Source organism: Vicugna pacos, chromosome 9 (assembly GCF_048564905.1).
Source record: "Vicugna pacos chromosome 9, VicPac4, whole genome shotgun sequence".
Lineage (NCBI taxonomy): Eukaryota > Metazoa > Chordata > Mammalia > Artiodactyla > Camelidae > Vicugna > Vicugna pacos.
The window spans coordinates 45,470,999-45,486,395 of NC_132995.1; the positions used below are offsets into that span (position 1 = coordinate 45,470,999).

The window sequence follows — 15,397 nt, forward strand, 5'->3', positions numbered from 1 at the left end:
CAAAACCAGACTGGTAACTAACTATATGTGCCCTCAGAAGCCTGTTCTAGATTCCCAAAAGCAAGTGGCGCCTCCAAATGGCAGATTTTACTATCTTTTAAAATTCATGAAATACTAAAATTTAAACATACTTTGAAATGTTCCTAGCATTTACTTAGAGCTTTATGTCCTCACAAACATGCTGAAGTTACATCATTTTTTATTTATATTTGAAAAATCTTTTTGTTGAATTATCAAGTTTACAAAAATGAAACCACAAAAAAATCATAAAAAAAAAAAAAACAGCAATCACTAGGCTTGTCCCCTAAAATGGATCTGTTTTTAAAGATCCAGAGATGCTCTACTACAGCAGTATATTCCCACAAGAAAAGAGTAAAGACCAGGACACACCTCAGAGAGAAGCTGGTTAGTACTGGGAATAAACCTGTGCAACCATCTTTCCCAAGGAACCCACTAAGCTCCAAAGAGATTTACACTGCTAAAATGTCTCAGAAAAATTTCTATTTTACTGTTAAAAAAATGGAATAGTAACTTGGTCACTGTGTGTCAAACCCAGTGTCCATCCATTATAGGCTATATACTGTCAATCTTAGAGATATCCATGCATGGGAGAGCACTCAGCAGTCATGTGCACTGTGGATAATTTACTAAAAAAAAAAAAAAAAAAAAAAAAAGTTCCCTTGGTGAGGGTCGTGAAGAATGTACTACGTAGACTGGTCCTTCTGCAATCTTACCTTCTGAGAGGCCCCATTGAGCAAGCCCCGGTCCCACAGGGCTTTGTTTCCGGTGGGATCCTCATCCACTTCGTCATTGGTATTAGGTGGGAGCCTCACCTACAATGAAGTGACACAAATCACATAGCTGGGTCCTGCACCTACTCACCCTTGTCACCAAGCAACATGTTTGCCCCAGGTCCTTTGACAGGGGCCTGAGCCCAAGTCTCCTGCACCTGTTCTGGTGTCTGAGGAGCAAAAAACTCCAGTGAGCAAGGGTCTAACACAGCAAGAGGAAAAATGAAGACCACAGAACATAAACAAGAGAAGCCAGACTGGGCTTTAAAAGATAAACCAAAATTCTGGCAAAAACTGAAAGTATTAGTCGTTAGCTCAAACAAATTTATCATTATTAAATCATGCTGCATGGGGAGGAGGAAGGTGAAAAGGGTTAGGGGATTGAAAAGGCTTTTAAATCCATTTTTACTTTCCATATTCATAGTCCTGGGTCCTTGGCTTTACCACAAACAAACTGAATTGAGTCAGCTTTCCTACACATCACTGTAACCCAGTATCACCTTACCACACAAATGTTGCCAAACTTGTCTGCTCCAGCCACAGTATCATAGTCGAGGAGGCTAGCTGTTGTGACCCATCGAGGGTAGGTGTCATCAGCAAAGATGATGAGCTGGTTTTCGTTACGCTTGTAGCGAACCCAGATGAAACTTTCTTGGACGTCAGATACAATTACCCTATGTCCAATAGTCTGAATCCCAGAGATGTAATTGGCGATATGCTGAGAAAACAAGGACAGCAATGGGCGTAACCTTGGGACACAGAATCAACAAAGATCAGCTTACTCTGACTGCAACATATGTCTCAAGAATGGCACACACCAAAGAACAGCAGTCAGCAATAAATCCCCAGAAGTTAAAAAAAAAAAAAAAGAGCTAGATGGTTTTAACACAGTGGAAATATATGACTAATTGCCCCAGATAAATTCCTTACAGAAGCAAACAGGACAGAAATCTGGCTCTTAGTGTGAGGAAGTCAAGAAACCCACCTACTCCTGCCCTTCTCAAGTCTCAAGGGCTTAATTCATAGTCTGGAATTGGAGAACAAGGTACTGATAAAGGCACATGATTCTAACAGTTCCTGTCCACCACCCTGCCAGAGTCTCCTCCTTCCTCACTAACTAGATCTGGGCCCTCTACCAGCAAATTTACCTTGTTCTCACACTTTCGGAGTAACTTCTTCTTTCCCAGGTCATAGACTCTCAGAAGCTTCCCCACACCAATCAACACCCTCCCCTGGAATGGGGCAATGGCAGCAGGGACCTCTTCCACTGGAGTCTGTGAGGGAAAAAAACCAGGTAATATGGCTATTAAAACATACAGCCATACCCCTTCAACCCAAAATGCCTTCTACAGGCATCCATCAGGAAAACAGCGAGCGATCATCTGTTGCTCATCAGAGAAAATACACTACACAAAGAACAGTCTCTATGAAACAGGGTATTTGGGTAAACAGGTCCCAAACACTGCATTTCAGCAAGTGGATTGATGCCACAAGTGAAAAGTGGATTGGTGCCTGATGAACACTGCCTGAGAGCCCATGCAAATTCACATGGTGCCATTAACTAATCGTGAAGTCTCAATATCAGAAGTGACAGTGGTATACTGGGGAGGGGAAAGGAGTCCTACTGATAAGTGATGGCTGAGTTCTAAGGGAGACACAATGAGTTTAGCACAAAAAAGGTTGTGAAGCAATTATTTCCTAGAGAACACTCCCTTTGTGGGAGGCCTAGAGAAACCATATTCATGTGCTATCAGTGTACAGGAATTTTTTCATTTTAAAAATTATGGTAAAATATGCATAACATAAAACTTACTATTCAAGCCATTTTCAAGTATACAATTCAGTAATATTAAGCATACTTATAATGTTGTGCAACTATCACCACCATTCACCTTCAGAACTTTATGACCTTTCCAAAAGGGAACTATGTAACCAAATAAACAGTAATCCACCCCCATTACCTCCACTCTGAGAATATTAATTCTTTAGAACTGCTGGATTTTGGTCACAAATTGCTGCCTACTTAGTAAGACCAGAAAACAAGGGGCTTATTCAGTGTGTCTGTATCTCCCCATGGAGGGTGGTTAGCACACACGCTTCTTGTGGCACCAGTAGGCAGCAGAGCTTCACTGGAGCACGCAAGCCCTAATATTTCTCTTGTGCCATCAAGAGATGGATCAGAAACCAATGAGCTGGCTCTCTAAATGGTCACCAAAAGATCCGACCCACAACTCACGCAAAAGTGGAAAAGTCTAGTAAGACCTATGATTCAGGAAAACCACTGGTTAGTTCCTACCTTATGCAAAAACTCCAGTTTTTCCCCATTGTTCACAAGCTTGTAGGTATAGACAAAGCCTCCTGCTACAGATCGGGGGTTCAGTATCAGGTCTTTGGCCACACCCACCAGCACATACCAATCATCACCAGTGTTGGAGAATCTGCACACAGCCACACTGCATTTACAGAGAAAGAATCAGGAGTCAGGCATTAGGCATAGCCTAGATAATTCCCATTCCAGTCTCCAAAAACCCTGATGCCCTGGGCTCCTTACCTAAAAGCAGCTTCATTCTGTTCCAGCTGGACAAGGTCCAGTGTGTTCCCCTGAATAGGATTCATCACTCGGATCACAGAGGCCCACTGCCCATTGCCAGCCTTAGGAGCTCCAAAAATGGACTCAGGGAGGTTTTCATTGAGGAATGCTGCTGCCATCTCTGCAGCTAACTCCCGTTCATCCTCCCCTGCTGCTTCCACCATTTCCTAAATCCGAAGAACCAAGGAGGAATTGGTGTGTTCAGAGGTGGGTACTAGGTGAGAAGTGGACAAGCAGTAAAAACACCTCCAGGGGGTCCTCATAATATACAAAGTAGCAAAATCTGTCACCAAAATCAGGATTTCCCAAAATGAAGATTAACTGGAGAGGTGTACAGACAAGGGGAAGGGGAAAGATCACTGAAAGAGAAACTAGGTACTTATTTTTAAATATCAATGCCAAAAAGAACTGACATCGGCTGTGGTGATTACTTGACTAGTAGTCTGAGAAACATGAAGATGAAAACACCATTTTTCTACCTAATCATCTGATTTCCCTTGCTAAGACTACTTTTCCTTTCTCTTTTAGGCCAGATAGTTTTACATGGTTGGGACTGTTTGCTTCTTGCAGGGAAATGATTTCTGGAAGAAGCTGGTGTTGCAGGGAATATGAAAGCTCTCTTGGGCCCGAATCCAAGGAACATATAACACAGACTGTTTTAGAAGTTCAAGGACTGAAGGGAGTCCAGAGAGGGAGCTGAATACTGAATAAACCCAGGTCAGTGTTTTAGTCCTGAGCCATAAGTCTCTAAAACCAATGACCATGGCAGAGGGCTCCACTTGAAGGACCTGGATCTTAAATATCACAAAGACAATAACCAACAATTACATAGCGGTTTAAACTTTTCAATAAAATAGAATTTCACACAAATGCCTTGTTATTGAACCCTGAAGCTCAGCTGCATTACCTCTGCCATCTGCTGCTTCCTCTGCGCTTTTGTGGCCTCAGTGTAGGCATTGTGGTCAGTCTCAATGATGATAAGGTTGTTACTTTCAGGGTGTATGACAAATTTCCTGGGTGTGTACTGCAGTGGAAAGGCTACTTGATTGAAGACAGCACCGAGCTTCTCCAACGCCAAAATCCTACGGCAAAAGTCAATGTAGTTAATAGGTCACTCACTCAGGACCAAGAAACTGGTGTTGAAATGGTCAATAAGCTATCACAGAAAACACATCAACCCCTAAAGCTCTAATGGTAGAATTAGGTAACATGAAACATTAGCCTTCTAATCTAAAAGATTCTGCGCAAGAGACATAGAGATCTGGGAAAGGCCCTTTACTTCACAACAGGCCACCACTGGTTCATGGTGATTCCAGTTTTCACCAGTGAAATCTACATTAGAATCCCCAAAGGAATTTTTTTTAATCCCTCCAATGATAATATGATAGTGATAGTTAAAATTTCCTCCTGATTATTACTGACAAACTGTGATATAAAGAATACCAATTTCAAATTTGTTGTGAAGCACTGCAATTACCGACATACAGTATTTGTGTGACAGTGTTCCATAATACAGTAGATGCCATTCTGAATGAAAACTACCTAAGCTTTAGGAAATCCACAACAGTGTAGAAAGAGGCAGCAAGTATGAAACGTACAACCTTGTCAAAAAGGACAGAGATGTGCCTAAGCCAAATTATGTACAAAACGAGCAGAATCCAGATGCTCTTAAAAATATAGTACTTAATGCATGTGAGAGTAAAGAAATCAACCATTTAAACATCAAAACTTGTCATTCTAAGGGGGAGGATTTAGCTCAAGTGGTAGAGTGCATGCTCAGCATGCACAAGGTCCCAGGTTCAATCCCCAGTACCTCCTCAAAAAAATAAATCTAATCACTTCCCCCTACACACACACACACACACACAGAAATACAAGAAAGAAAAAAGAAGAATTTTTAAAAAAATTGTCATTCTGCAAGAAAAATGTAAGTGTGGCATAAACAAAAACCATGACCACAGATCCTATAGCTTTGATTCTTCTGATCCCACCCACACATTTACCTGTTTTCATAAAGGAACACTACCACGCCAACAGGCAGATTCCAGGCAAAGGGAGGACCTGCTTTCAGTGAGAAACACAATATGGGAGGGGACACAGATGCTTTCATGTTGTATTCTTCCTTGGAAAATATGAGGTTAGCCAGAGTTTGTCAAAGTGGGGCATATAGCACTGGTGATACCCAAGCTGACTTCAGGCAGTTCTCAGATGGAATTTTTAAAATATAATTATTTAAAAAATAATTAGCTTTTTGTGTGTCAGAGGATACTACTAAGAAAGTGAAGATAATCCACAGGAGAAAATATCTGCAAATCATATTATTTGACAAGGCAGTTGTATCTAGCACATATAAAAAACTCTGACAATTCAATAATAAAAAGACAATAACCAAATTACAAAAATGGGCAAAGGATCTAAAAGGACATTACTCCAAAGAACTAATAGCCAATAAGCACATGAAAAGATGATTCAATATCACTGACTACCAAAGACATGCAAATCAAAACCACAAGATATCACTTCACATTCTCTAGGATGGATGGCTATCAAAAAGTCATATAATAATAAATGTTGGTAAGGATGTCCAGAAATTGGAACCTCCATACCTCACTGGTGAAAATATAAAATGGTGTAGCCACTTTGGAAAGCAGCCTAGCAGTTCCTCAAAAAATTGAACAGTTACCAGCAATTTCACTCTTGCAGAAATAAGCCCAAGAAAATGAAAAAATACACCCACATAAAAACTTGTACATACATCTATCAAAATTCATCAAATTGTACATCTGAAATATGTAGTTTTCTGTAGGAATCATACCACAATAAAGGTGTTTAAAAAAAAACTTGCACATAAATGTTCATAGCAACATTACTCATAATAGTCAAAAGTGGAACTGACTGGTTCTGACAGTAAGTACTATAAACAGTAGTGTTTAAACTATGCTTCCAAGAACTCTGCTTTTTTGTTTCACACAGAGGCCTTCCACAACTTTGTTCTGTGGGAAAAATCTGCTGCTGCTAAAAAAAGCTTGAAAGTCTGTGGAATTGTTTAAATTTATAGGAATCTAGGAGATGAGCGCGCGTAGATAAAACAATTAGAGGGCCCATGGATGAGGCTACACCTTGGCAGACAAAGATGTGTGTGGGAAACATTCCAGGGGCAGGTGCATAGATCAAAAACCAAGAAAGAATGTATGAAGGCATGCAGGGAGAGCAATTCTGCTGGAGTAGAAGGTATACAAAGTGCCTGAAACTTAGAAAGAGAGATAACAATGACTGAAGAGTTCCTGAAAGCTGCTGCAGACAAATCTGGGACTTGACAAGTGATAGTGATTCATGTATCAAGAGGCAAGAGTTCCACTGGAACTGTCAATAGTTGTAACTAGGACATGAATGACACCAGTGGCATTAAAACCCACCCCCACAAAAAAACCTTGAGAAGTCACACTAAATAGGTTATTTTCTATCTTGCAATATATATAGTGCTCACTCTATCATTATCACTATAAATAGTCTGTTAACCTGCAAAGGCCTAAATAATTATACTGAGGTTAAAATTTAAGATTTAACAATGAAAATGACAAGACAGAGTGAGAAAAGATTACCAGTGACGGGGGGAGGGGGCAGAGGGATCAATCTGGGATTAACAGATACACACTACTGCATATAAAACAGATAAACAACAAGGACCTAGTAGAGGGAACTATATTCAATCTCTTATAATAATCTATAATGGGAAAGAATCTGAAAAAGAATATGTATGTATAACTGAATCACTTTGCTGTATACCTGAAACATTATAAATCAACTATACTTCAGTAAAAAAAAGAAAAATCCTGGCCAGAAGATTCTAAACCTTGGAGGTTCACAGTGACACTAGCATATTAAAAGTTCTGAGACATTACCACAAAAAAAAAAAAAAAAAAAAAAACAACCCACAAAATACCGATTCAATGCCTGCTCTAAAACTAACCCAATGGCATGTACCTGGAAAACAAGAATTTTAAATTTCACAAACTGAACTACTCTGCTGAGTATTATAACTTGGCCCTGAAAGTCTAAACAGAAGCTAAAACTTCCAAACACCAAAACTTAGCTACCAGGTACTTATATCCTGAGCCAAATGAAGGTTTCAATTGCAACACACTAGCCACACAGTGAAAAGTTGGCTCTTTGCCAGTCTCTCCTTGGGCTTCAACTTTGGGACTCTCTCACCTCAGGGTATTGGTGGAGATGGCCACAATGCCCTCAGGGCACTGTTCAGAGGCGAAGCCAGATGCAAATTCCAGGGTCTCATAAGACAGGGGGGTGAGATGGAAACGAGATTGGTAAGAATAGCTCAACCACGAGCGGCTTGACATGGCCAACACCTGAGGAAAGAAAAGCATCTCCATAAACTTGGAAAAAGCTCAAACACAGTATGCTAACCAAACTACCCTAACCCCAAATTTTAGTCTGTACAATATCCCAAGGAATTTTAGAAACCTAAAAGACTACCTTAAGAAAAAGAGGCCTAGAGAAGAGGCACTATGGCTTAGTATTTGCTAAAAGCTACTGGCTACCAGCCAGGTGATCTACTCAATCTGAGCCTCAGTTTCCACAAGTGTAAAATGGGAATACTATCATAAGGCCAGCAGAGAACACACCACCACTAATATTCTTAGTTACAAAGGACACAACACTTCCCAGCCTCTTTCATATTACACAGTAAGCCATGATATTGACACCAGGTTGCTCATGGGTAATGGTATCCTACATAGGAGGTTTTCAGCTAACTTTCAGTCCATTCCATTTGCTCAGCCTGAGGACAGAAGGCATCAATATTCTGATTCACCCATTACCAAATCATGGCACAGTGCCATGAAACTCCAGTTAAGCTCTGCATTAAGGAACCAAAGACTTCCCACATGAAGGAAACTAACCAAAATAGAGCTAATGTCTGACCAACTATAATACTGGTGAATTAATCAGAGCAAATCTCACACCAAGGGGACTTTTCTCAGCTGATGCCACTAACATCAAAACATAATGCCTGAGCCCTTTCATTACTTACGGCCTCCTGGCCTTGCATCCGGACACGAAAGAGTTTCACAGGACGAGATCCCAGATACCTAGTACGGGTGTCAGATAGATCCCCAGTGACAGGGTCCAGGACAGTTCTCAGCAGCACACCATTCTGATAAAAAGGAGAGGAATGGGTAAAGCCTATATACATAATGGAAACTCCTTTAGCTACTTTATTTCAGAGCAGATAGAAAGAAATGAGTAGGTGGTTTAAAGAATATGCTAATAATTCATTCATTCTCTCACTAAATCAAATAGTTGTTAACCATTTACTGTATGAAAAGTACTTATCTTTCACTGTATATCCTTAAAAAAATTTTTTTACCATGTATGTTAAACTCTTCTTTATAAGTTTTAAGACATACACAGTTTAAAATATCCATACCCACTGTGGTGTCCACATACCATTTCCCTTAAAAAGAATAAGAATCCTAAGAGAAATAGCTAATTCAGGTCTGGGGTAATAATGTTCCAGATATGTGTGGGCCATTTTGTTGTGTCAAAGCCCCCAAAGATAGTGGGATCATGTTAAAAAGGACAAAGGAGCCATCTTCAAAGGGGAACTCCCACTCATCTAAAATGTGGCAATTAAACATCCAAAAAAAGACTGCAATAGTTGGAAGCACAAATATATAAAAATCTGCAAGTTCATAATGTTAGTTAAAAAACAAACAAACCAAAAAAAACACTTCCTCAGTCCTCACTGAAGACTGCTATGGCATCAAGTCCTTACTCGGAAAGTAAGTAAACAAAGGGAAAAAAAAAGAAATTTACCTTTCCCTGTATTAACTGTATTTCAGGGTAAGCAAAGATATGAAGAAAATTTTGTCTCTAGAGAAAAGTTTCAGCTAATTAAAGGAAGAATGAACTAGAAAATCATCATTTCCCATCCCCCAATGACATAATGCATCTAGGCAATGTGTATCAATGGCTGTTGTTAAGTAAAAGATTGATGAGAAGCTTTAAAAGAGATCATTTAAAATAGATACAAACATTCAAACATCACTAAAAGTAGGACAACCAGACTTCATATGCCACCTGATGTGATGTAATAGGAAGCAAATGGCACCTATATAAAATATTCTTGTCCCTCACCTCCTCCCCCCAAAATATCTAAATCTGAATCTAACCAACCTCTTGGTCTGTGCGATCCAATCCTACAGCCATCAAGCCACACGTGGCTAGTCAGAATTGAAATGCGCTGTTAAGTTCAAAGTACAAAATACCAAATTTCAAAGACTTAGTTCTCCCCACACTTAAAAAAACAGAAAGGGAGAAAACATAAAATACCTTAATTTGTATACTGATTAGTAACTGAAATGGTATTTTAGATATACTAGGTTAAATAAAACATTAAAATTAACTTCATCTGTTCCTTTTTTGTGGCTATTGAAAAATTTAAATTACACATGTGGCTTGTATTCTATTTTTAATGGGTAGCATGGTTTAGGTCTATCCACTAGTTTGTAGGAAATACAGAGAATAAAGGAACATTAATCACACAAGGAATGACTGCCAAATCCAGAAGATGGGAAATTCCACAAGAAAAATGATCTGATTTCCTTATAAAAAAAATTTTTTTAAAGGTTGGGACAGTTATTAAAAGAAACATAAAAAGATAAGTCAAGCAGATAAAAACTAGAGATAGCTTTATGTAGATCCTGAGTAGAGCCAAAAGTAAAAACATTTTTGGAAAAAGAAAAAAAGGAGGAAAACTAGAACACAGAAGCTATCAGATGATATTAAGCAACTGTTAAAATTTTGTTAAGCATGATAACATTAGGGCCTTAAAAAACACACATCTGTTAGAGTCACATTCTTAAATATTTATAGATGAAATTATATACCGTATTAGATTTGCCTTAAAATACTTTAGGCAAAAGAAAAGAGGAGGAAAAGATAGAATAGCAACACTGATAACCGGTTACGGGTACATGGAGATTCATTACATTAGTTTAACTCGTGTGCATGTTTGAGAATTTCTAAATTAAGTAAAATTAAAAAGTACCTGGGCTAGATTATTTACATGTCTGAGTAAATAACCATAAAGAAAAATGAAAAGTATATGGTCAAAAATCTGACACTCTCTGATCCTTAGGTTCCTGCTTTTCATGCCATGGAGAGCTCAGCTGCTTTGACAACAGGGAACACCTATTGGTCCTTTATTGCTAACGGAGCCCATTATGAACTGTGAGGCCCTCTATATCTGTGGGTTCTGAATCTGTGGATTTAACCAACCATGGATCAAAAATATTCGAGGAAAAAAATTCCAGAAAATTCCAAAAAGCAAAACTTGGATTTGCCACACATGCACAGCAATTACTTAAAAAGAGTTAATGTACAGAAGAAAATGCAAATACTATGCCATTTTATATAATGGACTTGAGCATCCTCGGATTTTGGTATCCAAGAGGGGTCCTGGAACCAATCCCTCAAGGAAACAGACAGACTTTATTAGTTTCAAAAGCTGCATATTGAGAACTATAGACGACTCTTAAGGACCCCATCTAGTTTTTGCCCCGGAACAGTGATCACAAAGCAATTTTACCAAAGACTGCTTATAAAAATATTCTTTTCCAGTCCTGATTTCATCTAATTAGACTTGAAAAAAGAGGAACAGAGAGCAGCACCATTCACTTTTCATTAAGTGGGTAACTGAAACCTTGGGCACCAAAAATGCCTGTACTGAACAAAGGAATTAAGAAAATAAAAGAAGTCCTGATACCAACAATGTGAGCTTCTGGATCTCTTACCTGTAGCCCAATATTCAGGTATAAGAAGCCAATAGAGCCCCTCTCACCCAGTTCATCCTGCTTCTCAGTCCCACCCATTTCCACAATACACAAGGACTCAGGCTGGGCTGGAAGAGCCTGCATGCTTAGAGGTTGCAAACAGTCCTAAAGGGGAAAGAGACAAGAATAAAACATGGTAAGTGACCATCTGGGAAAAAACCTAACCAGAGAAACCCAATTCTAGGAGTGAAGAATAACTTTCTTGTGACAGGGAAAACCTGAGGAGTGAATTATAAATAGGTAGTGGGCTACTAGTTAAACTGAACCTTAGAACAAGCTCTAGAGAGGATCACGCTTTCCTCTTTTTGTAAAAGTGGATAATGGTAAAAGTAAATAAGCAAAGGGCACCTCAAATATTAAGATCCTCTTCTGTAAACAGTCTTGGGGTTTTTTTTTAACTAATAAAGGGAGTCAAGACTTATGGCGAAGAAGCATTTCGTAGTTTTATTTCATAAGTGTTTTTTGGGGGGCAGGGAGAGGAGTGGTAATCGGTTTATTAACTAACGGAGGTACTGGAGATTGAACCCAGGACCTTGTGCATGCTAAGCATGCACTCTACCACTGAGCTACACCCTCCCTCCGAATTTAGTAGTCTTAGACCTGCATCTCTCAAGCACTGTAGAAGACTTCTGGGGTGTGCTGCTACAATAATCAGGAGAAGGAAAAGGTACAGATTTCAGGGTCCAGTCTAGCTGATCTCAGAGAAGAACATCAGGAATGGACCAGGTGCTCAGATTCCAATAACTGGAAAATCCTTGAAGTCAACAGTGACACTCACCGAGGGATCCAGGGAGATGATTCTGACAGTGTTGTCCACCAGCCCCACAGCCAGGAAACGAGACCGCTGCTCTCCAGGGGGCACGTTGGCCAGACTCATGCACACCACATCTGCTGACATTTCCTTCCGCTCTGTGTACTCGTTCAGCTGTCCTGACTACAGGAATGGAGATGAAAAAAGGTCACAAGCCACTCCAATTCACCCCCAAGCCCTGAACCTGGGGAAGAAAAGGGGGCTTGTTAAGTTCCTTTTGGCTTCCTCTCACTCTTCTCACTATAATCAATGACTAAGAATTTCTCTACTTGAGGTTCCAAGACTAAATTCTACAGTATTTTGCAAACAGCAAGCAAAATTACTGACAAGAGAATCAAGAGACCTTTGGCAATATAATGCACCACAAATTTCCTAAGCCAATCTAGCTCTCAGGAAATGGAAATATACAAAACTGTTTATTTGTTCATGAAAATACTTTGGGTGAAAGAGAATTCAAATAAGGACAAAAAAAAACACTCAATCATACGTAGTTAGACTATACAGTTGGCCATATCCAGAGACATCCTGAGACCATAATTAAGTATACCTAACATCCTTCTATATATAAAAGTAAAATAAAATTTCCAAAATTGATTCAGATCGTAGATTAAATGTATGGCAAATAGTTGGCAGAAAGTACGAGTGTGAAGGGCAGAAAAAGTGTTTCATTGCTAAGATGGGATTTACTAACTCAAATTAGAATTAAAGACATGAAAACGTATCCACCTTCAACTCCCATGAAAAGGGCTTTTGGACTCTTTCCCTCCTCAATTCTCTTTCTCGTGAATATTTAATCTAGATATCTGGATTGCAACTCCTATCTTCACCTCTGAACCCTAAGTAAGTCCCACAGTAAAGGGTAAAATAACATACGGGATCCATCTCAAAATAGACCAGCTCTCCTCCTGTTAGGGCGATCACCACTTGTCGCTGGTTCACTGCACATTTCACAATTGTTTTCTTTCCAGGAGTCTTCCACTCATTGACTCTCTTGTCTGCTCGTATGTGCCGAATGCCATCAGGATACACCTAGAGGCAGTAACAGAAAGAAACCTGACTTTAGCAATTTGACTTATCACTCAAGCATGACCCTGACACCTATCAGACCTGTCAGATCTAGAGGCACTGCATTTGACGTACCAGTTGGGTCAATGAAAAAAGAGTTAAGAGGGACCAGTCAGAGTTAACTTCAGAAGAGTTCGTATTTTGCAACATCCACATCAAAGAAGTTTGTAGCATCCAGCTTTATGTGAACCCAACAGCCTACACCATAATGAGATCAAAAAAAGGACAAAGGTGAGCAGTTAAGCAGCTCTCTGAGAATCCTCACCTGCACCAAGGCATCATCTCCTAACAAGGAGCAGGATAAGGTTGGGGTAGTGCCCAGAAACCCAGAGTCAGTCACTTCCTCCACAGTCTCTCCGATGGACAACACCAGTGTGGCATTCACGAAAGACACAATAATGTAGGCATCAAACTCATCTGAAAAAGGAAAAAGAAAGAAGTTGGTTAGCTAAGAATTCATTAGTTACAAAGCCAAATGAGACACACTAAGTTTTCTCTTCAGAAACCTTCGAAGGCTCTTCTATGTGTAGTCATCAGACACACAATCATGTGGAAAACAGCATAGGATGATCCAAAAGGTAACTGAGGGTCGTAACAGCCTACAGACATACTTCCTTAAATAGCTAAACAGTACATAGATTAGACATGCCCATATCTAATACCTCTGCAAGCTAATATTTTCTTGAGACATTTGCTAGAAAAATGCAAGAGGACAAAGCAAGAGGAAAATTTGAATATTACGGTATTTGTACATATTGAAGCTAGAGCCTGTTTATTCATGCGAGATGCTAATCACAATCCATTCTTGAAAGATACTCCCTATTACCAAGAAAGGTCTCCATCTTCTTCCAAAAGAAGCTTATGGGGGAACACAAGACCTAACGAACAAAATAGAGATTAAGCCTCCATGAAACTAAGTCTTTCTAGGGTTGGAAACTGAGATTTCCAAGATGTCCCAATAGGAGTGATGTATAAATACTGTATAACCATGAAAGGGATGAGGTAGTTGATATTGTCAGCCCTTTGACCTCTCTAGTTTTTCACATTTAAAAATATAACTATTCAGTGGTCATGAGGATTTGCTTTTTATTTAATAAAATGTATTTGGATAACAAACACAAATGAGTTTCTCAAGGAGGTCATATAGGCAATCCCCAAAGTTTCTCATGCAGATCCCAGTTAATCTATTTCTCATACATTCCACCCTACAGCACAAAACAGCTTTTGCGTCTCACATCCAACACGATGTTTGGCATAAAGCTTGATAAATGCTAAATAAAGGTATATATTTGTTTTTTAAAAAAGAATTAAGATTTTCCTACTTAACATTTGAATTTTCTGTATCAATTCCCCTCTTTCTGTCCCCTTCACACAGAAATCAGGCAAACATGGGACAGAATGACAAGTAGACAAGGTACTAAAATTGGAGTGGCTACCTCACTCTTAGCAGAAGTAGCTAAAAGACCCTGCTAGCCTAAGCCCTTGTTAGAGCTCAATGCCATAGGTCTGATCCATCCTACCCATATCAAGGACATAGTTTGGATTTTTTTGGAGCATTTTTATTTTTTAGTACCATATCTAGTGATAAACTTTTCTTAAGAATGATATACTTGGACCATTCTTTATTTTCAAAGTTTTGCCAGCCAGATGAACAAGATTTCTTTTCTTTAAACTGAAGTATAGTCAGTTTACAATATGTCAATTTCTGGTGTACAGCATGTTTGTCATACATATACATATATATACTCGTTTTCATATTCTTCTTCACCATAAGTTACTATGAAATTGAATATAATTCCCTGTGCTATACAGAAAAAACTTGTTGTCTATCTATTTTATATATAGTAGTTAGTATCTGCAAATTTCGAACTCCCAATTTATCCCTTCCCACCCCCTTGCCCCCTGGTAACCATAAGTTTGTTTACTCTGCGAGTCTGTTTGTTTTGTAGATAAGCTCATTTGTCTTTTTTTTTTTAATTCCACATACAAGTGATATCATATAGCATTTTTCTTGCACTTTCTGGCTTACTTCACTTAGAATGATTATCTCCAGGTCCATCCATGTTATTTTTAATGGCTGAGTAGTATTCCATTGTATAAACATAACAGCTTCTTTAACCAGTCATATGTCGATGGACATTTAGGTTGTCTCCACATCTTGGCTATTGTATACAGTGCTGCTATAAACACTGGAGAACATGTATCTTTTTAAATTAGAGGTCCCTCAAGATATATGCCCACGAGTGGGATTGCTGGATCGTATAAGTCTATTTTTAGTTTTTTGAGA

The 15,397-nt window shown here is 39.1% G+C and overlaps 1 protein-coding gene across 3 annotated transcripts in view; it reads right to left on the reverse strand.

Moving 5' to 3' along the window:
* The window catches only part of SF3B3 (splicing factor 3b subunit 3), a 44,097-nt gene that overhangs the window by 1,891 nt on the left and 26,809 nt on the right, over positions 1-15,397 (reverse strand). For all 3 annotated transcript variants that reach the window (XM_006199695.3, XM_072967696.1, XM_015235503.2), the window contains 12 exons: positions 13,376-13,527; positions 12,919-13,074; positions 12,013-12,168; positions 11,196-11,339; positions 8,432-8,554; positions 7,594-7,748; positions 4,289-4,463; positions 3,343-3,548; positions 3,088-3,244; positions 1,940-2,065; positions 1,297-1,509; positions 735-833 (listed from right to left, as the gene is read on the reverse strand). In XM_006199695.3, coding sequence (XP_006199757.1) covers positions 735-833; positions 1,297-1,509; positions 1,940-2,065; positions 3,088-3,244; positions 3,343-3,548; positions 4,289-4,463; positions 7,594-7,748; positions 8,432-8,554; positions 11,196-11,339; positions 12,013-12,168; positions 12,919-13,074; positions 13,376-13,527 — 1,862 coding nt within the window. The remainder of the gene's footprint in view (positions 1-734; positions 834-1,296; positions 1,510-1,939; positions 2,066-3,087; positions 3,245-3,342; positions 3,549-4,288; positions 4,464-7,593; positions 7,749-8,431; positions 8,555-11,195; positions 11,340-12,012; positions 12,169-12,918; positions 13,075-13,375; positions 13,528-15,397) is intronic.